This window comes from Trematomus bernacchii, unplaced genomic scaffold, assembly GCF_902827165.1.
Source record: "Trematomus bernacchii unplaced genomic scaffold, fTreBer1.1, whole genome shotgun sequence".
Classification (NCBI taxonomy): Eukaryota; Metazoa; Chordata; class Actinopteri; order Perciformes; family Nototheniidae; genus Trematomus; species Trematomus bernacchii.
Window position 1 is genome coordinate 4,684,015 of NW_022987547.1, and position 27,175 is coordinate 4,711,189.

General features: G+C 37.8%; 2 protein-coding genes across 3 annotated transcripts in view; one reads left to right on the plus strand and one right to left on the minus strand.

The window, feature by feature from the left end:
• The window catches only part of LOC117476589 (astrotactin-2-like), a 252,926-nt gene extending 234,186 nt beyond the window's left edge, over positions 1 to 18,740 (plus strand). The window contains exons 20-23 of the mRNA XM_034123245.1: positions 4,719 to 4,860; positions 13,338 to 13,438; positions 13,946 to 14,129; positions 17,132 to 18,740. Coding sequence (XP_033979136.1) covers positions 4,719 to 4,860; positions 13,338 to 13,438; positions 13,946 to 14,129; positions 17,132 to 17,369 — 665 coding nt within the window. The 3' untranslated portion in view covers positions 17,370 to 18,740. The remainder of the gene's footprint in view (positions 1 to 4,718; positions 4,861 to 13,337; positions 13,439 to 13,945; positions 14,130 to 17,131) is intronic.
• A 1,155-nt stretch (positions 18,741 to 19,895) lies between these two features.
• Positions 19,896 to 27,175, minus strand: part of pappaa (pregnancy-associated plasma protein A, pappalysin 1a) — an 85,646-nt gene continuing 78,366 nt past the window's right edge. For both annotated transcript variants that reach the window (XM_034123341.1, XM_034123340.1), the window contains exon 22: positions 19,896 to 25,783. In XM_034123341.1, coding sequence (XP_033979232.1) covers positions 25,679 to 25,783 — 105 coding nt within the window. In that variant the 3' untranslated portion in view covers positions 19,896 to 25,678. The remainder of the gene's footprint in view (positions 25,784 to 27,175) is intronic.

A 27,175-nucleotide genomic window follows, 5' to 3' on the forward strand; every position in this document is an offset into this window, starting at 1 on the left:
GTTTTGGCTTTGGTATTGACAGAAATGTTGACGGACCACAGGCATACCCCTGAGGAACCCCTGAGATGGGTAGAGCCATTAATGATGCTTCTGGGTGGGTTTTGAAACCTTATTTTTAAGGTTAATGGATTTGATTTCAAGTGTTATTAACTAATTCTGGATTGGTACTGTATGTAATAACTTAAAAGCTACCACCTTGGAGGAAGTAGATGATTGAAGGTCTTCGGTAGAAATTAGCAAACGTCCACAGACAAAGCAACACAGATGTGCCAATGGTTTGTACAAATATTTCCAGTTTAGCATTTGAGTCATACCCTAATTTTGCATGCTGTGAACATTCCACATTCAATTAATTACCATGTGTCATTTCCTCAGCCCAGTCTTTACTTTACTAAGATGCAGGTATGTTTTCATTAGTGTCTCAAATGGAAAATTGTAGTAAGCAATAAGAGTATCCTAAAAAGAAATCAGAGATATGTTTTGAGGCAGTGAGTGATACATTTATAACCCTGAGAAACAACTAAATATTTAAAAGTAAAGTTGTATTGTACTTTAGCACATTGCTATTCTTACATTGTTGTTATACAGCAAAGTGTTGCTGGAATGTCCTCTTTCTGTACTTTGAATTAATAAATGTCTTGATCAGGAAACATTCAGAGTGAGATCACTGCTAAGCTAAGTGTTTAAAAAAACGTTTATATAAAGAATAGAATGTAGATTGAATGTTTCAGTATATAGTTTTCATTAGTTTCAATTGTTAGCTTTTTGCAAACTGACATTTACACAGGGAAAAGGGCATTATCAACCCCTTAACTATGTGCACATGATGGTACATTTTGTACCCCCACTAAGCCTGCGCACTGTTCTTATATTTACGTAATTGCATAACAGTTTATAACTTTCAGATGTCTCTGTTTAAAGAGGTTTTGACCCATGGAATGTGCGGTGCAGTTTGCTAGGTATGTGTATATGGTTGTTAACAGAAATAAAACACAGTGTGTTCTCCTGCTGATTTCTTAAATTGATAATTATACAGTAAGCTCTCCTAGAGCCACCCGAGAGTAGACCAAAGACATTTGCCTATTGTTTAGTCTTCCAGGTGGATCAAAGTAACTTACGCACTTCCTCGTGCTCTCAGTGACATAAGTGGTCTATTCACACTGTACATGTAATGTCCAATTATGACACGTTGCCTCATGTCCCTAAGCTTAACTAAACTAAGCCCATGAAGCCAGTCTCTATTTATGCCTAAGGGGGACATAACATCTTTCCAACTCTGTTAGAACACATGGATACTGACATATCAAGTGTGTTTTCAACCCAAACTGTTAAAAAACAGTCTTTTAGATTAGCTACAATATAATTACTGTGATTAACACATTTTATAATGGCATAATCAGTGCTTTTCAAGGGGATATTTTGAAAGGTTAAACAATGTCACATGCAGGGTCATAACGTTTGCGTTGGTACAACCTTAGAAAACACTTTAGTAATGTATACAACTATCCATCATCTCTGCAGCATTGCAACTACTGCCACTTAACTGGCATGTATATTGAATATAAATATGTTCTATATTTCACCCCGGAAATGTTGCTAAGCCCAAGCACAACTTCAGTAATATTCCATAAATAGTTCCTATTATGAATAAGAATGAAAGGAAGTCACAATGTATGCCACACCTATCTGAACACTTTTGAATATAGTTTTACTTTGATCTGGCCATGTATGCAAAAGGCAGCAACAGAACACAGCTGGCCATGCAACTTCATCCCTACTCTGTTTTCTTACAGTTCTTTTGCCCCTTTTTTGTTGTTGTTATAGTCTTCTGGCAGACGTTTGCGCTGTTCCGTCAATGTCTGGGTTTGTTAATTTGTTTACGGGCTACACTTTCAATGGTGCTGTAGGATAGAAACTTATGTGCCCCAGCAATGAAAGGGTAGCCATTGGTGAGCACACTTTTTTATGCCGCACGAGAATGGGACAGTGTGTCTTCTATTTGATTTGTGAGAGTCAGGATCATGTTAGAATCACATACATCAACTCACCGCTACTAAAACACAAGTCACAAGTGGTTGCTCCTGACCTGTAGTCACGCATCAGCTCCTTGATTTATTCTGATTATCAAAACATCCATTGACATCAACATTCCTCTCCATGACCACATCCAAAATCATAAAACATCAAAGCGCTCACTGTCCTTTTTCCTTTCCACTCATTGTTTGTCTCTCTCCCTTGACTTTTTTTGTTAGTGGTTCCTTCCCTCAATTTTCTCCATGTTTGTCCATGCTTTATTTGGAGGAGTTTCTTTCTACCTTTATCCTTTGTGAAGTGGCAGAAATCTGGCATTCAATTGACATTCCTCTCGTAGGCAATAAAGCTGAGGGAATACACTTAGAATGCAGTATACACGCAGGGCAATTTAGGTCAACAGTGATCATAAATAGAACATTACCAATAATATCCTCTATATATTGAGTGGTCTTCTAGGGATCATTCCAACATGTGTTTTTAAACGTATCAGGTATTGAACTTAGCACAAAAGCTGGCACTTACTGATAAAAAAAAAATGGAACTGATTAAAGGAAACTGAACTACGATTTCCTTCCTCATTTCTACAAGCTATAAGCTATTAGTTACTTAAATCATGAATTGTATCACTCCTAAACAGTTTTAAGTTGAATGTGGCCGTATTGAGTGTCAGGAACCTCCAGACATCCTGAGTGTGCAGCTCTTGGACAATACAATCTGATGGAAAACACTTGATCCAATATCACCGTTGGAATAAATCTTCACCTTAACCTTCAATTCAGCTCATTTTCATGTGTGATTTCAGGATAATTATATTTCCTTGGGCATAAAGTCAAAAATTAGATGTGAATTTATGTATGGCTTATTATAAGTGTCTTCCCAAGCCAAACAAGAATTAGATATCCAGAGCATATATGACATTGCTTTTAGAATTGTTATTATTACATTATTACAAATCAACCATATTCAGCAAATCCAATGAAGCCTGCGATGCTTTGCATTACCTGAGTTATGTGTGTGTATACTTAAACTCTTAAAGGCTGAGGTAATATTACACTTTTGATAGTATTACAAAAACAAGTTATTATTTCCTTACTTAGATATCAATACAATCCAAACCTTCAGTTGCAAAACATTTGTGAACATTGTGATTCTCCAAAAACATATTTGCCTTAACTAAGTAATATCAGAAAGAACAAAGTGAATAATAATAAACAACCAAATTAAGTGTCTCTTTTGTTGAAAAAATTATAATGTATATAAACAGTGCAATAATGGAAATGGAATCCTAATATTTGGAAGACATTGCACTCAATCCATTATTAAAGTTTGGTTAAATACTTAATCAATATGGACTTTCCTAATATGTTCTCATATTTAATTGACCTCATTTGTACTGCAAATGGTCATTTTGTATAATGATTGGCTTCTTAATTTTCTCTTGGCAAACCAAGACAACCTGTAAGTGTTCACTTTAATAAAGAATGTATTCAAATATATATGAATAGCTAAACCTTTTAAATATTCTATGGTGGTCTTTGGGTTTAAGAATGTTGAAATATTAAGTAAGAAAGTGTCTGCTTATGTAATTTGCTTACTGTAAAAGGTAAGGTTAAAATGTAAAGCACAAACAAACTCCATGACTTAACATTTCAATAGACATATCCTGATACTGATATCAGCACTTATTTTGCAGTTCTAAGCAAGTTTTATCCAAACATAAATCCAAATGAATCCTATTTGACGTTCATTTGAAAAGAGCAACCCTGCAGCAGTACAGGAATGTGTTTAGGGGAAACCTCCTATACACAGAGCTCTTTCTGTGAAAAGGTCAAATCATTCATTCGTGCAATTCTTTTTCCTCTCTTCTGTAACCTTTTCTTACCATCCCCTTGTGCCCTTCCCACCAGACTTACTCCCTGTGTTTATAAGTTGGCCCATGTATCATAAGCTAAAACTAAGCTGCCCTTTACCTCGTGTAGAAATAGTTTGAAATCCAACCGTTCGAGAGTTTTTAAACTATTTTGACAGCTCCCTCTTTTTTCCATCACCCCCATGAGCAATGGAAACTGGCATCGTGTATGTGTCTCAATGAACAAGCGTGCGTCGCTCGCCTTTCCCGTAAGCTGACATGAAAGATATTTCACAACTTGTGAAGCAGTGTTTTGTGAGACGCTAGGGTGCTCAGAGAGATATCATTGTAACAGAACCATGTGCCCATAAAGGAATGATATCCTGTTTTCTTACAGTTCTGTAACGTCGTGGGTATGGGCTGCTGCCAACAAAAAGTCATATTTAATTTAGCTCCCGCCTGGTGCTGGTGAAATGGCTCCCACTGGACCGGGCAGAGGTGAAACTCATAACACCAGAGTCAAATGGCATGATCGTTGATAAGGAAATACATTTTTTCCTAAATGCAGGAATTCATTCATGACTAAGTCCATGTTGTGTTCCATTGTTTTTCTCTTGTTTAAACATGTGGTGCAACCCAAACATGTGGTATTGTTTTCTTTAACTTAGAACAATAGATGAAAGATAATGTTACCCTTTTTATTTTCTTTGGCTAAAAGGATGACGGATGGTTGAACAGTACAAATAACATTTTCAAAGTGAGCTCTTTGTAGAATTTCCTTATTTTCTCTGTTTCTTCATTTCATTTTCTTCCTTTAATGTTATCTCTTTACCAGGTGAAGTTATAAGCTTGGTGGATGATCTGTTCTCTGGTCTGGGTTCATCCTGTGTTGTTGCCGGGAAAAGGACTGGAGACCATCCTCACTCTGTGCTGTATTCAGTTGTCTTCAAGTGCCTGGAACCCGACAGTCTCTACAAGTAAGTAAGCCAACAACGTATGCCAAGTTTTCAAGTCAATTAAAAAACTAATTTATTGTGACTGTTTATTTATTCGGCATATGAATAAACATGAGTCATAAATTGTGTTGTGTTTTAGTTAGGTCAGACATATTTTCAAAGTTCCCGATATATCTGTGAAGTAAAATCCCCTCAAAGAAGAAAGTTCCTGATTATTTCCAGATCTCTATGGGTTTATTTCATAGGGAATTGATATTAAAGTTGTAGGTAAACTATTTTTTTAAATGTGTGAGTTAATGAGGCAATATAAAATACATAAAAGCTGTAAGAGAATTGCTGTGGTTTTGGGGGCCCCAGTGAGCTCCCAGCAGTCCCCTAGCCTGGGACAGATATTCTGTAGAAATGCACGTTTGTCCCGACCATGCACAGAATAAGACAATAGGAGCTGTACCCATGGGGTCTAATCAAACTCAGCCAGGAGAAGGTATGTAGGGCTCTGGTGTCTTGCCAATCTGACAGGAAAACAGTTTGGGTTCTAGGTAGGCTAACCCCTGGCTCATTTCTACACACAGGCGTAGAATGAAACCCCTGGATAGGGTTTGGACTCGATCCTTTTCCAGTTACTAATGTGAGAGGCACCTAATGGATGCGCAGATTAGGGTTGTCACAATCATGAATTTTAGTTGACGATACATTTGCAAACCAATAATTGTGATCTACTATTTACAGCATTTGTATATTTGTATTCACTGTAAGCTTTAAAATGGTTGCTTAGGCATACCAGACTATTTAAACATTGGTCTCCCAACAGTTCATACTGTTGTATAATACTGTTGTATAAACTGTATACAGTTTCTTAAGGTTGCGGCTTTTGTGCGGCTAAAAACGCGAGAGTAGCGGCAACCCGAGATCCTATTGGTGGACACTTTGCAGTAAAGAAACCTGAAGCCGGAGAAGGAGTCTATTAGACTTGTTTAACCCAGGGGCCTCTTTAATCAGCGGTCAGGTTTAGGAAGCCTGAAGGACAGCAGCTTCTGTGTTCTCGGAAGCTTAATGCGTAAGAGTTTGCGAGTCCTTAAAGAAGGACTTTTGTTTGGCTTCACGGAGGTTATGACACAATTCAGGAAGCGGAGGCAGGACATCACAGAGGCTGGTTCAAGCAGAGGACAACTGCTGACCTTGTGTTTGGAAAACCCTAGAACCTGCTTGACACCTTTGCTGTGGAGTTGGCTGACTGTGAGGATTCAGAGAAGGTCTCAACCATCTCTTTGGTGGAGGTCAGCACAAAGCGACTCAGCAGCAAGTTTCTAGGCGTGGTGGAGATTTTGCCAGACATCTATAGGCTCTAGATATGGTTTGGCAGTCATAGTAAATACACCTCGTACATCAATGTCATGTGTAGGTTAGGGAACATGTCTGTGAACACCCAGAAGAGGGTGGTGGTTCCCATTTTCTGATGAAAAGTAACTGAAGGCCATGCTTCATTTTTTGCTATTTCTGATTTAAAATTATATTATCGAAACTAGAAAGTAATCAGAGTTCACACTTTGATGTACAGTACAATTCTGTCCAACCACCTACAATTTTAAGCAACAGTGCTCTTGGTCTTGGCTCACAATTTATTGCAACCCAGTTGACTTGAGTTTTTCTGACCACATTTTTATGAGTTCAGTGTTTTCCGATTACCATATAAATACCTTTCATTAAACATTATGTTGTGGCCATGATTGCGTCTTTCCCATACAAGAATGACTGAGCAAATATAAGCAACACCACATCCTCCCTTAGGTGTCTACAATTCCCACTGCAAATGCTGTTTTTCTTAAGGGGGTCAATTTTGTTACCTACAACAGCTGGCTCGAGTTAAATAGGGAAGCTCAACGTGGTGGAAGTGGCGGTTGCTTCCGTTCTTTTATGTTCTCTTTGGTCAGAGCAGAACAGAGTTTTTGTGAATACAGAAGGATCTCTGTTAAGAGGCGATCTTTGTTAAACTCAAAGAACAAATTTACCACTCTTTGTAGAGGCATTTAGCTAAAAGACAGACCTTGCCTGAGGTCATTAAATGCCATTAAATGCACTCATAGCCATCTCCGTAACACATCATGTATTTACAACAGTAAGTTGAACTTTGACAGTGTGTGACGTGGGAAGACAAGGCTATTTGCTGTTGCTGATTGCAGATCTGTTCCAACAGTATAACAATTACAGCGGGTTTTATGAATAACACATCATGTCCTACAAACATTGTGGAATTAAGTGCATGCTGGTGTGGGGCTTCACTAGACTGCTTTACATTGAAACCTATTTATTGTATTGTATTAATCAAATTCAGAAATTGAAAATGAAATTGTGTCATTACAAACTATAACCTCAAATGACCATAGCATGTTTCTGACACAGTGTTAACAGCAATGATTGCAAAAGTGAATATGCTTTTTCATTAATTACCAGAATGTTGTATGTGATTACACTTAGAGGCTTATATATTTTTTTGTTCAATCCGTTTTTGGCAAGCTATTTAGAGGCACAATTCAGACTAGAAATATATCTGACTTCAAATTGAGGCAGATATGGTTTTTTTTATTTTTTAAAACTAGATATTGCTGTTATGTGCATTTTCTATGAGCACTATTTGCTCTTGCACGAGAATCAATAATAAGTGAAGCAGACAGGCCCCAGGTGTTGTTGTGGCTGACATTGGACACATGAGACAGACTGTTTTTTCAGGTTCAGTTAAGTGTCCTGTTTTTATAATGTTCATGCTTTTCGAAGGCCTTGGTTTGTTTTGGGAGCCTGAACATTGCCCCTTTGAAAGAAGAAGCCAGAATTAAAAGCTTTTGGAAACCTCAGATTATCCCCAATCTAGGTGTACATGTACCGTACAAAGTTACAAAAAACAAATAACTTTGCAATAGTTTAATATCCAAATCCTTATGCCAGTGGATTTCCAATAACCTGAGATGACAATACAGCAGGGCATACTCACAGCATTTAGCCTAACAAGTTACCCTAAAAGAAATTATCTTTAGTTGTGCCTAATTAAATGAACATACATTTACAGTTGAGAGGGATGCTAAATTACAGGAATAAAAATACCTTATGATGCTTGTTTGTGTGTTATTGTATGTGAGACAGCCAGAGTAAAGGTTATGGATGTATTAATGTAGCATTGCCAACAAGCTATTTAACATGTATGTCTACATAACAGCTATAACAGTTAAATGAATGCCATGTGGTCTTTTAAACGAATCCATTAACATTGGAGTATATATATGATCATAGGCTGATGAACCTGTGAGTTTCACATAAACATTGCACACAGGGAGAAGTAGAATAGTCCATATTGGGAAGTGTTCAGAATTGAGCATTAAAACAAAGAAATTAAGATAAAATAAATCAATGAATAACCAACAAAGCATTCTGGAGGCGCTTCAGATGAGAAGGTGAGGTCCCCTCATAACTGCATGAACCCGTATGGCACAATACAACTCAGACTGGCTTACCTGTACGTCAATCAAGTGGCAAATGCCATAGTAAGGATGGATGATAGGCTAAAAATAAAAAATATGTTTTTATTTATTTTCTTTGTTCCTTCTTTCCTTCTTTTTTTTCAATGCCATGCGATCTACCCACACTACCCTTGCGTCGCGATCGACGTATTGGGCACCCCTGGCCTACAACATAATTACCATCTATTTAGTTAACAACTCAATGTTTCGACTTTCCTTCATGCATTGACGCAGTAGATAAAGAATACTAGGTACATAACTATTCATTTAATCTGTAGAAGTTAGTGTTCCACTAACAAAACCTGCAACAAGAGCCTTATTTCCAACATTGTAGCCGTGTTATCTTTGTTGAGGAATTTTCTACAGTGTTGTTTTGCTCTGATAAGAGCAGAATTTACCTTGGAATTACGTATGAGGGCACATCTGCTTGAAGCCAACCCCGCTTGTCTTAATCAAGAGTCTGATAAGTCCTACTGGTTTGGACAATTCTCATTTTCTAAATCACCCTGAAAACACTGACGGTTCTTTTGGGTCCCGCAGGACAAGGTGTTATGCAAGATGTGATTTGAAGTAGGACAAAGAGCTTCTTTAGGTAACGAGCATCCTACTATTATTCTCCCAAATACAACACATGTCATTTGTTAGACGCTTTTATCCAAAGCGACTTACATACATTCACACTTGATCATTACCAAGGCTGCTAACATTGCCCTTACTAGAATGCTCTTTTCTCTTTGAAGAGTTTCACACCTGATTTCAAAAGTGAATACAAATATGTTGGATACAGAGTCACTTTTGTATTATTACCCAAACGTGTGAGAATTCTCTAAAGAACATGAGGCTTATGAATATACTTCGTGAACTGTCAGACTAATGTGACAATAAGCAGGAACATCCTTTTTTACAAGGATAACTTCTATTTCTGGGGGTGGTAAATCATCAACAAATTATCTTGGCAATGAAGTCAATTGACTTTGTTTTTCTGGTTCTCGACCCAAACCAAATCAGAAATGTGGTGATTATAATCTATGTTACAGAGTTGAACTAGGTGACCAGGATGCCTGTTTCTGAATTGCTTCCCCCAGTTACTCTTGTGACAGTTAGGAAATTGTATTTACTTTCTTATGGTTGGACAAAACATTGCAGTCTTGGCAAATACATGTTGATTGAAGGGTCAGTTCAGTTTTCTGCACCACAAGTTTAATTGTTTGTATTGAACTGATAGAGGTCAGGTAACATTGTTTGTGCTGCTCTAATTAATCAAGAGTACATTTGTGACAGAAGTTGTACAAAAAGTCGTTATGTACTTCTCCATTTCTTGATATCGATTGACACCTTTGAGTTTTAACGCTTAAAACTAGCCAGTGGAAAAAATCATTCTTGCTTCTTGAGTGGCATTTTTTCTTTGAGTGTGGTGGTTGTACAAAGGTGTTGGTACTTTTTAGTTTCAAAACCTAAATAATATTGTTTTGGATGGTGGACATTTGCTGTTTTCCACTAAAACTTGGTGCAGAAGGAAGACGCACAAAATCTAGTTTCTTCCTGATGAGAAATGTTTTTGCTTTTAATTTAAAAAATAATCTTGTTACTGCTGATACATGATAATATCGACTTGAATTTGTCAAACGTCATTCAAAGAACTGTTGAAATTATGTTCTTGTTGATTATCTAGACATCTCAGTTTCCCAAATGATCTGCTGAATTCATTTAAGATTTGAATGTGGTGTTGTGATCATGACATTCATTTGGACTGTGAGTCTTTCTGATCTGCAAGTGAGGTCATTCAGAGCTGAGCTAATTTGTCTAATTCACAATGAAAGGCAAAGGCATTATATTTAGGGCTGTTGCGCTAGGGTAATGCCACATAGATCTGAGGATTTCAACGTCACGAGATACTGTAGCTGCCACAGATTTTTCGGGCAGTGTGAAATTATTCTATGTGGCTTTGATTGATTTGTTGACCGGCTTTCTGATGTGTATCCAAACATTGATGTCATGGAAAAGGCATCCCCTACTGCCCTAGCTTCTCTCAGCATGCCAAACATACTGCCCTAAGTGATCCTCTCTCACTCTCACCCTCTCTCTCTCTCTCCCATTCCTCATCTCTTGCTCTGTCTGTCCCAGAGCTTTCTGTCTTGTCATCCCTTGTTCATCCATCTCCCCACTGTCTCATTAAATTAGAGGACAATAGTTACTTTAATGGCCACATTGTTAATTTACACAAACATTAATCTGCCATTTGTCCACTTGGTTGTTTGCTGAGCTTTCAAAACTATGGCACAGGGTCAAAACCGAACCGCTTCCAGAGGAGCCATGTGAAGCCAGACGGCCTTGGAATAGATGTGAGAGACAAATAATTAGAGAGAGGGATAGACAGGGCTGAGCTATATGCAAGCAATGTAGATAGAAAAATAGAGAGACAAAGGAAAGTGTATCCGTGTGTGGTAGGGTGGGTGGCCGTGGTGGTTGTGTGTCTTGCCAAATTCTGTTACTTGATGTTTTGACATTCTCGTGGCATGCCAGACCAAAGCTGCTTTCTTTGTTCTCCTTGGCGATCTTTATCATCACTGTGTGCCTGTGCTGAGCTTAGACTGCTACTATCAGTTTATATGAATGAGAACCTAACCGTATGTAGAAACCCTAGCCAAGGCTACTTGGCATAAACTGCGATCAAAAAGTTGTAAAATGTCTCGTATTTTCTTTAAAATGTCATAATTCATTCCACAATGAGCATATTATCCCTCATTTACTCAAACAAAAAGCAGACTCTCAAGCTCACTCTCTTAGAGGCTTAATCTCATGGCAGAAAAGGCTTTATTACTGTACATAAAAACCTTGTAATTGCTGTAGGGGCTGTGGAAGGGGGAACAGTACCTGTCATTGATGCCAACCATTTAAACAACAAAAAACAGCAATAAAAGGCTGGCAAGCCCACATCCTGGGTCCCTAACAAAACTTTTAACAAATTGCCTTGATAAAAACTCCCGCCTCGACGTCCTCCTCCTCCTGCTTTCCTTTTTCATCCACCTCATTGTATCCAGCTGCACGTTATGTGGCCACATACAGTCATTTAAACAGTGATTGTTACATGCCAGCATTGTTTTCCTGTGTGAGGCCTGTGCGTCTTTGGTGAGATTCTTGGGGAATACCGCATCCACCCTGCTGAAAAACAAGACTAGACAAACTATGTGAGCAATGTCCAAACAGGTCATATTACAACAAAACAATAATTTGACAGAATTGGGAAAGACATTAAAAGAGAAAAAGGCAAATGCGTTTAGTAACAAAAATAAACTTTTGTAATAACAATAATCTTGTAATGTCTTTATTTTCATGTGTTTTTCAAAAGTATTTCGCATTGGAATGCTATCTCAGTTGTTCATCTTGTCTCACTGTGTTTTGTGGTTTCCTTGTTGTCATTCTGTTGTTTTTACAGCGGTGACTCTGTTGAAATACTGTAGAAAGCTTACAGTTTTTTTCATAACAAGCTACAAACATTTCTCAATACTAAATTCAATCCCCTGTAGTAGGAAAAACAGTGTATGTGTGTTTTTTCTGAAAATCTTCTATCAAATAACCTTCACAGCAACTGCAATATTTATGGCCTACTTAATTTAACATAAAAATGACACAAGCTCTTTTTGGAAATTCTGATGTACTGCTCAAGTCTAATTATCATTGATGGCCAAAGTATAGCCAAATTGGCCTTTTCACAGCATATATTTTGACGTATCATAGTAGGTAAAGCATAGGTAGTAAAACATTACCAATGGTGCTATTCTATTCAAGTGTCACACACAAATCCAGTACCTTGACATAACACCGGTGTACGTAATCAAACAATAATTTATTTTATCATTTACACTGGTGTTTTTCCTTTGACCTAAGATTCTCATAGTCATAACTACAGTGTAGCTATGCACACATGACAATAAAAGCCTTGAAACTTGAAACTTCTGTGACATGTCAAAGTCTATATGCCTTTTCAACTGGTATATTAGATAATGCTTGGCTATATGACACAACAGTAAGTTTGGCTAAACAGAAATCAATGTTATTAACCTTTTTAAAATTGTTATGTGTGTCCACAAAAGGGAGGTGTAATTTAGGGAATTCAGAGAACAATACAAATAGCTCTTGTGTTTATCCTAGGTGTGGTTTATATGGTTGCCATGGTCACAAAGAGTGCCGCAGCAAGTTAAAAGTTCAACCATCATTAAGACAGCAGTGGCAAATAGCACATGCACGTATATGATGTTGGCATTTCTTTCCTTGCCGCTGCCTGCAATAATATTGATGGCTTAATCTGTGCCACCCTTCATCCTTTTTTAGATTCAATATGACCAGTTTCTCCTTGTTCTTGTTCTTGTTCTTGTTCAAAAGTAAACAGATTGACATTTTCAAAAGGACATCTAAAGGTCATTTGTATTTTTTTCCGAGCCCTACATTACTTGAGATGCCTTCTCAGTGTCTCATATCCTAATGTCTTGAACTGTTTGTTGTGTTATCTTATCAGGGTACTGAGTGGTCTTGAAGTCTGTCATATAACCCAAAAAAGTCTGATGTTTGACATTTTCAGAGAGAGGAAACTTTGGCCTTATAGATTACTTGGAGTCGAGCCGGATGCCCCCTCTGCCACTGTGGAACAGGCTGTACTCATTTTCAGATATAATTAAATCCCACCATCTTTGGCTCCTTATTGGCAAGAAATGTTTCTAAAAAAGTATGCAATGCCAGTATATGGGTTTATATGATCATCTAGCAAGATCATCATCTCATCAAGAACATTACCCAGCAAACCTGTGAACATTACAGTTTTTAAAGGCTGTGTCAGCATATCCAAAGTGCCAATCATTTGTGGAGTTTTAAGTGTCTTGGTCAAGGGTAAACTTGTAATTGCTTTTAAGCTTTTTCTGTATGTTTCTTTGATCGCTGCTAACACTGGCTACCTTAACTTAGGGCTTTCTTCAAATGCTTTTTGTTTTTCAGGTTTACTCTTCATGCAATGGATAGCCGAGGCAGCCACTCTGACTCAAGCTTCGTGTCAGTACGGACATCTTGTCCAATGGTGGATGACAGTCGAGCCGAAGGTACACTCACCTTTCATTGGTTTTCTTCTTGTTCCTCTTCTTTTAATTTCATTTTTGGCACATCTCTTCCAAGTTTTAAAACATAATCACAATTTATATAAATTGGTACTTACCCACAAGGTTCATCACTAAAATATATTTAAAACGTGTCATTACACCCTTTCATCTAACTAATTTCATCTTTGCAAGTCAGACCCACACTTATAATACATATATCCCTTTTTTAGAATCATGTTCTATCTCAACTCATAAAGTAAAATAAATCTCCATCACCAATTTCACATTCAGATTAAATTAACTGGTCCTGTGGAGTTAGCCATACAGTATCACTTCCTTGCTTACAAACTATACACGCCGTTTTGTGTCTCTTGCAATCCCCAAACCTCATTGAAGTTCAATACTACATTAAAAACTTTGATGTGCTGATTTGCTTACCTTGCTTGTGTTAAATATGTTTCCCCCTCTGTTTCTGTGTCTCTCCTATGTCCGTCTCTTACCTCTTCACAGAGATAGCGGACAAGGTCTACAACTTGTATAACGGCTACACAAGTGGCAAGGAGCAGCAGATGGCCTACAACACATTGATGGAGGTTCCTCCTCCACTGTTATACAGAGTCCAGCATCACTACAATTCCCACTACGAAAAGTTTGGAGACTTTGTCTGGCGAAGTGAAGATGAGCTGGGCCCGAGGTGAGAAGATGTGTTTTTAAGCAGGCAAAGAAGATGATTAAAATGTTACATTTTACAGCTAGTCTGTCTAAAGAGAACCGTTGTTTTCTTGTCTAGAATAATTCCTTATTTTGTTTCAGTCTGCCACTATTTACCCAAGTGTCCTTGTCATCTTGTTTGATGACGCTGTTATGTTGTGTAGGATCAATTACAGTCACGCTGAGGTTTATTACATAACAAAAGCCAAAGATGTTTGGACTGGTCCTTCCAGTTTCAGACCATTAAGCCATTTTTCATGGCATTGTCTGCACCCCTCTAAGCAGGAGCATTACACAATTTCCCCCTCCTGTTTTCCCACTTTTCAAAGTGCTTCTACTGGAAAGCAAGTGGGCAAGGTCACCATGAAAACTTCGGGTTACAGTCGCTCCTCGCATTACCATGGTGATGCCAAAACAGTGTTTGACAGCCAAGCCAAACACTACATTTGATAGTCAGCTAACACTAACTCAACTTCAAACTCTATTTCCTCTCCTTTCTCATAGAAAATCTCCACAACATGCCAACATGACATCCTTTCAACCATGACCCTCTTAACAGGGACACCCCCATTGATAGTTTGCCCTATGAACTGATGCTTAGACGTTACAACAACATGGAGAGCAAGAGAAGCTCACTGACTAACAAAACTGTGAAGTAGATAACACAAACAATACTTCATAGAAAAAAACAAGTTATGCAAGTCTGACAAGGAAGTTGGTCCAGCACCATGATGATAGCAACATGGGTTCTTAAGTTACGGTCCAATGTTTAGGTTTGTCCACCCCTACTGCCTGGAAGCTCTCCTTTCAAGCCATAAATAATATAATAATTGTGGAATAACTTTGGTCTGTAGAAAGATTATGCCTCTCTCTGATTGGTGAAGGGGGGTGGGAGGCACGGGTTGGCCATTGGGACTTAATATGGGGATTGAGGTGGTCAGATATTGTGCTTGTGTGTGGGCAGCAATGAGGAAGGAGGAGGGGGGGCTTTTGGATGAGCGAGCACGGATTATTTACTGCCTCAAGTTGGCAGGGTTGAGCCTCGTTGGGGTAATTTACAAGCAAGCTCTATTGGTGGTGCCTTTTAAAAGGTAGCAGAATGGCCAAGTGAAACGTAAGCAAAGTCAGTTTTCCTCGCGGGCGCTGAGAATCCCAGTAACCCCAAATGTCCAGCAGCATCGTAACATCACCCCCGCCAAGGTTTGTTTGTCTGTATGTCGGCAGGATTACAGGAAAACTACTATCCTTTTTTTTTATGAAACTATGTGAAACAGCCACATATGAACGACGGACGGTTTTTGGTTCACGTTGTGCCTTAAAGGCACTTTAAGTCTTGGTTGCGCACGGCTCATACCTCTGATATTGCAAGCAAACATGGAGGTGGCTGAGCCAAAATGGCGTTGGCTCATGCATAACGTGTAAACGGTGTTAACAGTGCTGACAACAGTGGCAGAGCTAACAGTGGTAATGTTGGGGGGAGCCGAGGATGGGCGTTATGCCTTCCTGTTGCCGCTGTCCTGCCACTGTTGGTTGGGATGATGGTCTCGTGGTAACAGCCATACAGTAAGAGTGCAGAAGAGAGCAGCAGTGATTAGCCAGTTGGACAATAAGGCAGGAGATAACATGTTGACTGGTTACCAACGCAAAGGACTGAAGAGCATGAAAACATACACAGAGGGACTGTGACTTCATTATCTGCTTAAGACATAATTTCTTCATTTACATAGCAAATAGTTGTTGCTGCTTTAGTCGTATAGAGTACCTTTAACATTGCAAGTTAGGGTATTTGCATATGTCTGTGCTTTCCCATTGCCCTTTTAGTTTGATGTAGTTACAGTTCTAAGCTTTGTTTTTACAAAGCTGTGTTTGTGTCGTAATCAATTACTTAGAATCCAATTAAAGCCATGTCTTTGACTTAAAAGCTATGGCAACCTGAAAAGTTACACTTTCCTTTTTTGTTAAATTTGTTGTTAATTTCTTTGCATGTTTTTAGGAATGGCATTACAAGTTTTGTATGTGTCCCTTACTCACATGCTGGCAGGCCTCCCTTGATTATGTGTTTGGTAGTCTGTGTTTTCGGACGTAAGAATTTAAGGGAAATGAGAAAATGTTTCACCCTCTTTTCGGCCAATAAGTAAAAAGGATGTCTGTACTGCTTGCTTAACTGAAGACAGATGTTGATGCTCAGCAGACATGGCTTTCAAAACAAATGGAATTTTGCCCTTCTTTGTGTGTGTTTTCCTCATGACCTGACATATGGCTCATTCATGTTTTGCACAGCAGCTTCAGACTCTGGACGTAGAGAACAAATTCAAACCCGGTGTAGTGTTCAACAGAATCAGTACCCCGAAAATTCTAAATGTATTTGCATGAGCTGGTTTTGACCCAGAGTGGCAGTCCCGTCAGAAATAAAGGAGAAACACTGTTGAAATTCTTTAAATCCTGCTAACATTTAAAGCTGTGCTTTCGTGCAAAGCCAGTGAGGGTGCAACTTAAGGAACAGTGTGATATTTGTTCTTTTTCTTTCTTTCGCTCCTTCTCTATTTGTACTTCTTTGTTGACTTGTTGGCACCAAATGAACCCCCTTGGGGAATTGGTGCAATTACAATTTGTCTTTATCAGGTGCTGAAGTGAATTTAGCAGGACCCCCTTTTTTTTGTCAGCAGCACACAACGCTTACACACAGACACACACCTCCACTCGCATTTCCAAAGTTTGTGTATCTAACTACTTTTATGATTGCACATTTTAAAGTCTAATGTTAATGTATCATTTGGTGCAATTTTGAAAGGACATTCAATCATTAATCCGGCAGATTTTCTTACTTGCTTAATATATAATTGTACAGATATTTGTGTTTTCTGTCTTTCTCAATGATGGATATCATCTCAAACTTGAGATGTTATGGTAATGGTATTCAAAATGATTATATATGCGTGATGATGTTGATCTTAGATATTTTGTTCTTGTCTTCTCCTTCAATAGAAAAGCCAACCTGATACTACATAGGGTGGAGAAGATTAGCAACTACTGCCGGTCCCTCCTGCGCAGCACCAACATCCGGAGCCGCACAGACACCATGGCGTATGTCTACTGCAGGAGTGAAGAGGGGCAACCTCCCAGTAACGCGTGGCATGGCTCTTTACATGAAAGTCGCACTTCATGCATGGAAAAGTTAATATCTGTGCAGCGTAACACATACAGCAACACCAAACTCCGATGAGACAGGAGTTTGTAGAAAGGCGGCGGTGCATCTTTGTCTGTTTGTTCCTGCAAAATGACGTCAAAAATGGATGCAACTCGTCACCCAGTCTGCAGCAGTGGTCTCTCACGGGACTGATGGATTTTGCAAAACCATGATAGCCCAAAAAAACCTCAGAATTCACTGGACATTGTGTTAAAGTTACAAAAAATCCATTTTTGTGTGGCCTACTTTTAATAGAAGACTGAGGATAAAAAAAAGAACTGGAGTGAAAATATTTCTGCAAAATGGCAGTGATCGCACATATCAATGAGAAAGTTGTAGTCTGAACATGTAAAATAGAATTCAGCCAAGAGAAAAACTGGTTGGCTTAAATACTTTGAATGTAATATTGTAGTTCCTTTTTGGTGCTTTGAAGCTTTCTTGGAACACTTAAAAGAGAGAAAAAAGTAAAAAAAATATATTAGCATAACTTATTTGCCTTTACTATCCTAATTTGAAAGGAAAAACCGAAATGTGTTAAAGCCATTTAAAAATCACTTTCTTATTTTCTAGTTCCCATTAAGTAAAAAAAATAAAGCTTCTGTTTATGAATGTGAAATAAGTAAGTGAGAAACGATGTACTAAGTCTTGTATTACTTTTGATAGATTCAATTGAAATAGCAAGGCTTTGTGTGGGAACTATATTGATCAATAGGCTACTATAAGCCTGTTTAAATTATGCAAAGACATGGAGGGTGGCATTTGAAAATCATATTCATTTATAGGTATTTTATTTAGTACTTTTAATCCAGAAATCTAGAAATCATTTTGTCATCACCTATATTATTAATACTACAGTACCCAAAATGAATACTATGGACAATTACATTTTTTAATTGTTTTCATAGACTAGAAACAAATGTGAACAAAGTGGATTATGCACCCTAAACAAAATATACAATGCAATATCCACGCTGAAGTAAATGTTTCACATACTTCGTGGGTATTAGTATGTAACAAAAGAAAATATACTGCAAAGAAAAATAAATCAGTTGCTATGGTAAGACTTGATGATTTCTGCAAGATTACAGAACATCACAGAAACAGTTTTAGGTGCCCAAAAGTTTGTGTTGAACAAACTCTAAAATGTAAGGTACTCCCCAATGATTTGTAAAGTATTAGTGATTGTAGGGGTCTTCTTTGGTCCATTTATACCTCTTATATTTCAGCCCAATGTCATATCTTCAAAGCCATGGATATTGTTTTAATTAAGATAAACAATGCCTTTTTTCAATATTTACATCTCATGTTATGTAAATTGTAATAAAGTATTATTATGTACATTTTGAATTGTAAAAAAAGACATCTGTATTATTATGTGGCTTTGATTGTCTTTTTCTGAAGAATGTGATATATATTAAAAATGTATATTGAATCAGAAGATTTTTCTTTCATCCCCACAATGGAGTAAAACTATTATTTGGATTTTAAAATGCCTTATTTAAGATCAGTGTCAAGTTGTGTGATCAAGACGTCTTTGAAACTTTCCCCATTTTCATGAATGTCACTAAATGCAAAAAAGGTTTGTCGAATATATAATAATATATCTGTCATAGTACAGTATGTCCATTTTTTTTTCACTTTAAACTTTGTCAGTAAAATTAGAAAGTCAAAGTATAGTATGTATGACAATATTAGAAAAAAGTCATAAGATAGTGTATCTACTGTAAAATACCATGTCGAAAATATTAGAAAAAGCGACATATTAAATCGGAAAAAATAATCTTAGGTTATGTTGAAAATATGAGAAAAAAAAACGAGTAGAACGTCTAAAAAAAAGTCCTAGTATAGTATGCGGAATATAAATGAAAAAAAAGGACGTATGTCGAAAACATTTAAAAAAAAAAAACGATTTGCATGATGGCAAAATAAGTCTCAGATAAAAATAACTGTTATCCGATTTCATTTAGAAATTGCAGAATGCAGTGCAATTGTGTGATTTCCAAGGATTTACCCAATTTACCAGATGATCAAGCTGAAAAATATTTACATTGAGTAGGGGAGGAAATCAGTCACCGAACTAATAGACAGCCATCCCCTATGAATTTATATCATTAACTAAAGGTGGCTATGCTTCTCTGAATGTGAGCTGCTGGGAAGCATTTTCTTTTTCCAGCTCCGTCAACAAACTATTCCTTTAAGCTCAGATCCAGTTTCTTTCCAGTCATGCAACATTAACTGCACTTTCAAAATCAGTAGTTTGATGTTCATTCTCACAAAATATGCCATTAACGTCATTGGTGTGCCAGGAACAGCAGTCACATTTCAATGCCAATGTATCAATGGAGGCTTAAAGAATGAGCTTCTCTTTTTAACCCACCTCAGCATTTTTTTCTGCATTTTGAAAAGGTCACTCACTTTATTTTGTCTAGTTAGTAAACTCTAGTAGTAGAAAGATACACAAAAGAGTTAAAAAGTAAAATATAAAGCATAGCACAAATGAACTTGGACACAATTGATGATAATACAATTTCACTTTCAAATAACTCACAACACTCATCAAGCTTATGTTCACTTTAACCAGTGTTTTATTTCTACACAATAAATGACAGCAAAATGAACATCATACTCATCTTTATGACTCTTCCTTATGAAAATATAGTACACATCAGACATGTTTTGCCATGTACCAGAGCACCAAAAATATATATAATTGCAACTGTGAAAACAGAGAGAAACATAAATGGAAACATAAAAGTCCAATCTGTTGTATATGTGCCTGAAAAAGTGCATACTGTGTAAGAACCAAAGAGAGAGGAGGCCATCAGAGGGAGGGATGGACTACTGAGTCCGATGGCGACCTTTACAGTGTTGGTGAAACTCTCAGCAAACACAAAGGCATTGGGATAAGACCGGAAGAAATACAGTATGGAGTTTGAAATTAAAGCTGTTTGAAGACGATTTGAAAATGAACTTCTCATTGCATAACAAAGATCAGCCAGTTTGATTATAAAGATCCATTTCAACAGACTCCTAAGACCCAGAAATGACCATTATGATTTTATTCATCTTGACAACAAATAAATATTTCATGACTCAATGGATAAATTCATGGTTTAGACAACTGACAACAGTGCGTGTACTAAGCCATTATGAACAAATAAATGTTGACAGCGAGTGGTGTGGTAAAGCATCACAGGTCTTTTTTTTCTTCTTTTTTTTCTGTCTTGCAGGTGATACTTTGACACAATGCACAACATATTAACGGTTCATCTCTTTGTATAATAGTTATGATAAAAATCAATCCAAGAGCTACTCTCAAACAGTTAGTACATGGTTTGCAAATACAATCATCATATAATATTATTATTTACATCTTAAAATATATTTGTTGAGCAATCGGGTACGAAACATCGCAGTAATACCACTAGATATCCACGTAATATGTAAATACACTTTTTTTGTACTTCCCATTTAGAAAAAGGACAATTTACCTTTTTTATTTATTTATTGAGGGATTAGGAAACATACATAAGTGGACCATTCTATAACCAGAGGCCTGTGAGAGGTACATCATGTGTTACAATACACAAAGTAAATGTCTTACAACAAGATGGCACATCAGTATTTTTCTCCACAATGTGAGCAAAAATATTAGGACTTCAGACACTCTTTCTTACACTCCCCAACACTTTGTAATTACTTAGACAGTACAAAGCTTCTGCCATTTTTAGACAAGCAATACGACATCCCGGTGTTAAATTAGAAACAAAGGAGTGACTGTTGGTGAGAAATGTGGAGAGGTATCAAAGCCTGTCTAAAAAAGACTGCTATACAAATCATATTATGTGATAAGTATTTGCTCTAGGTGAGGAAAACTGTGGTCCTTTAGCCTAACTTCAAAAGGCTCTGTAAGCCGGGCAAACATCCTCTCTGATTTTCACAGGGCCAGCGTGACCCTGGCAGACCTGTGCAGGCATACCTGACAGTGACAGATGAGGCAGTGTGTTGAGGAGTCGGGAGGTGGAGTGGTGAGGGGGGGGGGGGGGTGTTAGGAGTCCCAGAAAGGGATGGCTGCCACCCCCAGGAGAAACTCTGACTCATTGGCCTCGGCTTGTTGCCAGTCAGTGCCCGCCACCCCTGGCCCAGGGGCAGCCTCTGTGAGTACACATTTTCACACCTGGACAAATAGCTAGACAGGCCAGGAAAAGAAGCCCACACATCCCTACCTCTATCCCTGCCCACCTTCTACTTTTCCTGCCATCCAAGAACACTCTCTGGGGGCACCATCGCCTGCCTTCTGCCCTCCATTCCCTTCAGTTTTGTCCCCTCTCTTTGTAATTTCTACTGTCCTCTTCTGGCTCTGAATGCATATTCCTTGTTCCTTACACGTGTCCCTTGAAACATCATTTGCTATATTATGGATTTATGTATTTGACCATTGTATAATTGGTTCTTTTTCACACCACTTGTGTACGTATGGCTAATGTGTGTATTTAAAAAAAACAAGTAGATAAAGAAAAAGAAAATAAACTTTACATTCTGGTTTGAAAGGAATATAGAATACACTGCACTCGGGAACATAAAACATGTGGTGAATGCTCATTGGATGCAAGCAGATTTAATCTAAACCTAATGACCAGTGAGACAGAACTTTGTGAAGGAATATGTATATCTGATCAATGCTTGACAGCAATGATCACAACAGAGCCAAAATGACAGTTTTGAATCACAACCTATAATGTGTCTGTTTATAAGCACAACGTAAAAAATAACTTACATGGACATTAAATATAACTTAAAAAAGTATAACACTCTCAATAAATAGTTCTACTATTTACACCATTGTTATGAGACGCAAAAATGTCACTAAAATACCAAAAATATAGAAGCAGCAAACATTACAGGCATGAGGTACAGCAAGGGATCCTGTGATGACTACAGTAGAGAGGTGATGTCCTCATCCAATGCGTAATCTTTTACTTCCTTCCATGAATATCTTGGTTAGCTATGGCTTAAGGGTACCTTCTGCATTATTAGGAATATAATTGTTCAAGTTGATATGCAGTCACATTCTGTAGCTGTTTTGATCAAGATAACAATCAGTTGTTTTGGTATCCAGACATTGACTAATGATACAAGCAATTGTTGAGGAGGATATTTCTTAGTTAGTCAAAGTATGTAGATGCAACAATAGGTTGTTAACTATGTGTGTCCGATGAAGGGAAAGATCCAATGTGAGGTTTCGGATTCATCCATTTACAAGGTTAAAATGGCGACCCTTAATGAACCAGTGTATGCATGTACTGCATGTCATTGGCGTAGTGTAGTGATTGCAGATCAGTCTTTCCCCACTGTTAATAGTTCTATGTAAAGCAGCAGTATCTGGAGTACTAGTATTACATATAACTTGATAATATCAACATAATACAACTTTTATTTTATTTTACCAAGGCTATATACTGTATGTTAAGATATAAAGTGTTAAATGCAAGCTTAGTAGACAATGTAGCCTTTACAATGTCTTTAGAAGGTTTCATATTTCATAAAAGTTACAATGAATTCCTTCATTTAAGCTTTTCCTTCCCCTTTGACATCACTTGGTTTCTCTGCCAAAATGTACACTTTCAACATAAGATGATGTACTACACACACTAATAAGGGAAAAACTAAAGGCATACTAATTATGTCTAGCTAGACCATAAATAACCTTCTAAACTTAATGTGTTGATATGTTCCCTATTATATATATCTCTTTTTTATTTTAGTTTTTTTTTGGGGGGGGGGTCTTAATGGCTGGATGGATGGTTTGATGGATGGATGGATGGATATAAACATAGTTTGTAGTGACAAAACCTCCCTACTTCTTTGACAACCTCTACTACAAAGTCAGTTTGGTTTGGAGAGGAGCATCTATAATCAGATTAAAAAAATGACAGGTAAGCTAATAGCAACACAGGGAGTCAAAAGACAGAAAATCATAACATACAGTTTGTTTCAGATCACCATTCTGACAATAGCAGCTTCTAAACATTTTCAAAAGATATATTTTTTCTTCTTACATAGAAAAACTAAAAAAGTGCAGTAACTGAGGTCAATAATACAAACACTGATTAAATATGACATTTTGTAAAAATGGAATACATGAAAACAAAAAAAATAATATTTTTCCACCCTCCTGTCAATCAAGAACATATAGTAATATTTACATGATATATTTTTGTTTATTTTCTTTGTATTTGGTGGAAAATAATACCTTCACACTTTTGCTGCATTTGGTGGTATTTTCTTAGTTCTTAACTACATTGGTTTTAAAATGACATGAAATCTGCCTTACATTGTCACTTGTACATGTTGTTGTCTACAATGATTTATGAGGATGATCTGAAATGCTATAGCAGCCTAATATGAGTCAGAGGGACTGTGCCATTGGCCCAAATCAAATGAAAAGTCACAATCGTGCTGAATGTAACCCTGACAAAGGTTGCAGCCTAATAAGAGCAGCAACATGTGGACCAATATGCCAAGCAGCCTTCATTATCAAATGTGCATGAGAAAAAACTAGTGTAGCCTTCATGTGTCTGGAATGAGGAATAACAAAATACAAGGCTATTGTAGCAGCCACATGATCTAAAGAAGCTAATTGGTGGGGACGGACTGAGTTCACAATACTGAAAAGTGCTGATCAGAACAACAGAATGTACTTTTTACTGCAGCGATAAACATAAGGTTTAAATGAATTACTTAAACACTGGACCCAGCAGAGAATCTTAGGGACCTTTGATCATATTGTGACTGCAAATGCTGTGTTGACATATACATCCAAATGTCATTTTCATGAATTGCATTGTTGCCTGCATAACTACTGCTGAGAGTCCAACACTACTGGGAGGGGAGAGAATGAGAAATATGTGTGTACATGTTTGAATGTCAGATGAGGTCTCCTTCCACCTATACTCATTCTCACTAAGAGCCAGGACCTATTTCCAGCCCTTTAGTTCTTCCTCTTGTGTGACTGTGCAGTACTGTGTTATCAAAAAGGCTAAAGACTTCTGACAAGCATTGAATACATTCCAAACAGGCTGGGATGATTTTATCTTCAGTTTGAACATTTTTGATTTGGTGCTTGAGGTAACAAAGTTCTGATCAAGCGCCATGAGGGAGGAGTTCAAACTGAAACTAAAATCAACCCAACCCGAAGTGAGGTGTTAACGATGACATTCTTTAAGTCGTGCTCAATGTATTTTTTCTTGGGCGATTGGGTTAAAAGGAAATGACAAGTGAGGTTCTGGGGTTTTTTAAAGTTCTTAGTGCATTTCATGTGGTGTTGTCGACATGTATTCTATGAAAGTATCATGAACCGACATGCACGTGTAAATGAATGCTTTAAAGAGGTACTGTAAGCAGCAAGGCAGACAATGCTGTCTAACCCCATTAGATATTATGATGTGAAGATGGCAAGTAGCAGCAAACACAGTAGCAGAAGCCATGCTAAAAATGTTTTAATTATAGATTCAGGATTTTGCTCTAAATATAAAATAGTCTTAGGAAATAATGTGTGTTGTTGTACAACAGTAAGTTGGCATTTTTTGTGTGTGTGTTTGTGCCTTTTAATCTGGCTTTTGTGTTGAATATGTGGCTTGAAACTCAATAATATGGCTGTCTCATTCCCCACCAAGCTAGGAATAACCTCTATAGCCTCTACTGTAAAGGGCATATAGATACAAAGTGACTGACCAGTTTGAAACCAGGAATGATATACGCACAAACTTCTAGCCCCTCCGAAAAGGTGTTGAACATGCCTGTAAAGTGTCTGAGGAATATTTTTTAACATCTGTCTTTTGATTTCCTTCATATTTGCAAAACAGGGAGCCAACATCAACACAATCAATCCCTCACTTGCACATTTTGATTTACCTTTGGTTCAATCATGTGATTGTAAAGCAAGGTCACTAAAATAGACACTGAAGCCAGCACAAAACTGAACAAAAGGCATGCTACCTAGGCTTGGTTACATTTTTGTTTAGGTTTTTTTTCTCCTTGCTGTATACGTTTTTTTTCTTTTTTTTTATGATGATATAGCAGGGTTACTTTCCTTTGAGCTGAGAAATGAAGTTTCTGTGGAGTCTCATGATTCCCATCCTCTATTCTTGATCTTTCTGTGATGTGGAGGAGGCATTTCAGCTGGTCGGGGTTGCAGTATGGATGGAGAGGTATGCCTGTTAAGCAGCATGTGCAGGACATTGGAGGCTGAGAGAAGGATGAAGGACGGGTCTGCCTCGGCCACTCTGGCTGTGTTGTGTTGCAGCAAGGGTCCGATGGTGAACTGAGGTCCATGCTCAGGTTGGTCACCCCAGAGAATGCACATGTTCCTCCTTTCTGTTCTCCATAGCATTCAGATCCCGACAGGAGCACTCGTCCCGGATGTCACAGGACATGGGGAATGGAATCACCTGAGTGGGAGAGAAAATCAAAGATATGTCATTTAAAGAAATAAAAAATATTTCTGATCTTCCATTGCAGTGGTAAAACCTCAAAAAGAAAGTCGTTCATGTTAGGGGAAGGTCATGGTTTTGGAAATAAATCACAATTTGTTAAGGTTGGGGATAACTTGGTGGTTTAGATTGCGATATTGAGAAAAGAACGTTGTCAACATTGTTGTGTATAGCGGCCTCCCTGGTTGGTCCAAAATATGGTTTACTGATCAATCAATGTCTATGGATTTTGTTACTCCATATTAATGTCACTTGACTTATTTATTTGTTCCCATCATAAATAATACGACCATAAGAAACCTTTGTCACATGAACATAAATATGTAATTGTATGGGCTCTGTATGGGCCTAGTCTCGATCAGTTGTGTCAATGTACCAACCTGCCATGTGATCAATGTATGAGTTCATTAAATAATTATTTAACCATGCTGTTTTAATTATATCATATGTTTCAGGGGACCTGCACATCACCTACCTTACCTGATCTGTCAGAATAACCAAAGATTTAAAAAAAGGTTATGATGGAAGTGCGCAGTTACAAGAAAATATTGGCCATCCAATAGCAATGGTATGGTATACATGTATGTGAAACTGTCCTGAACTGTTTACCTAAAGTCTTGTGCAAACTTCTTTGTAGCATTTAGTTTTTATTAAGCACATAATATATCACAATCTCAAAATATTAGAGAAATTGATCTCCCAGTTTCCCTGATAGTCAGATGTCAAAGTGTTATACTGTAGGTGAAAATAGCACCGGAAGATCACTGGCCCTCGCCCCTGGCGTTTGACGTCATTGGATAACGTTGGCAATGCGTCACCAGCACCAGCTGTTGCAGCCTTGTCTGCTTTCCTCTCGGGGGGCCTGCTTCAGCTGTTTGGGTACACAAAATGTGTCCAGGCCAAACAAGGAACACATGTGGTCCAAGGCAGGCAGGCAGGCAGGCAGGCAGGCAGAAGACCAAGGGCATGTCTGCTTTTGTGTCCTGTTGGCTTATCAGATCAATCTGTGGGCGCCTGCGGTGTCTCTTTTTCTTGTTAAAGCTGAGTGGTATTGCCTTTTTGCACAATGGATCTTTGTATACAAAGTAAATGTGCCAACAATACTGGCCACTCTTAGCAACACAGCCACTTGGTTGACAGTGTGCCTCATGTCAGAGAGCTATTAGTTCAAAGCTATTAGTGAAAGCTTTCTTGCTGATGTGGGAGGAGTCCATTCCAGGGGGGTGGGGGTCATGGAGGTTATTATCTGACTATGAAGTAGCTGCTGTATAATTACCCAGACTACTAGTGTAATGCCATCAAACAAATTGCCTCATAAGCTAATACTATCCGGGAGGGTTATTCAGGTAA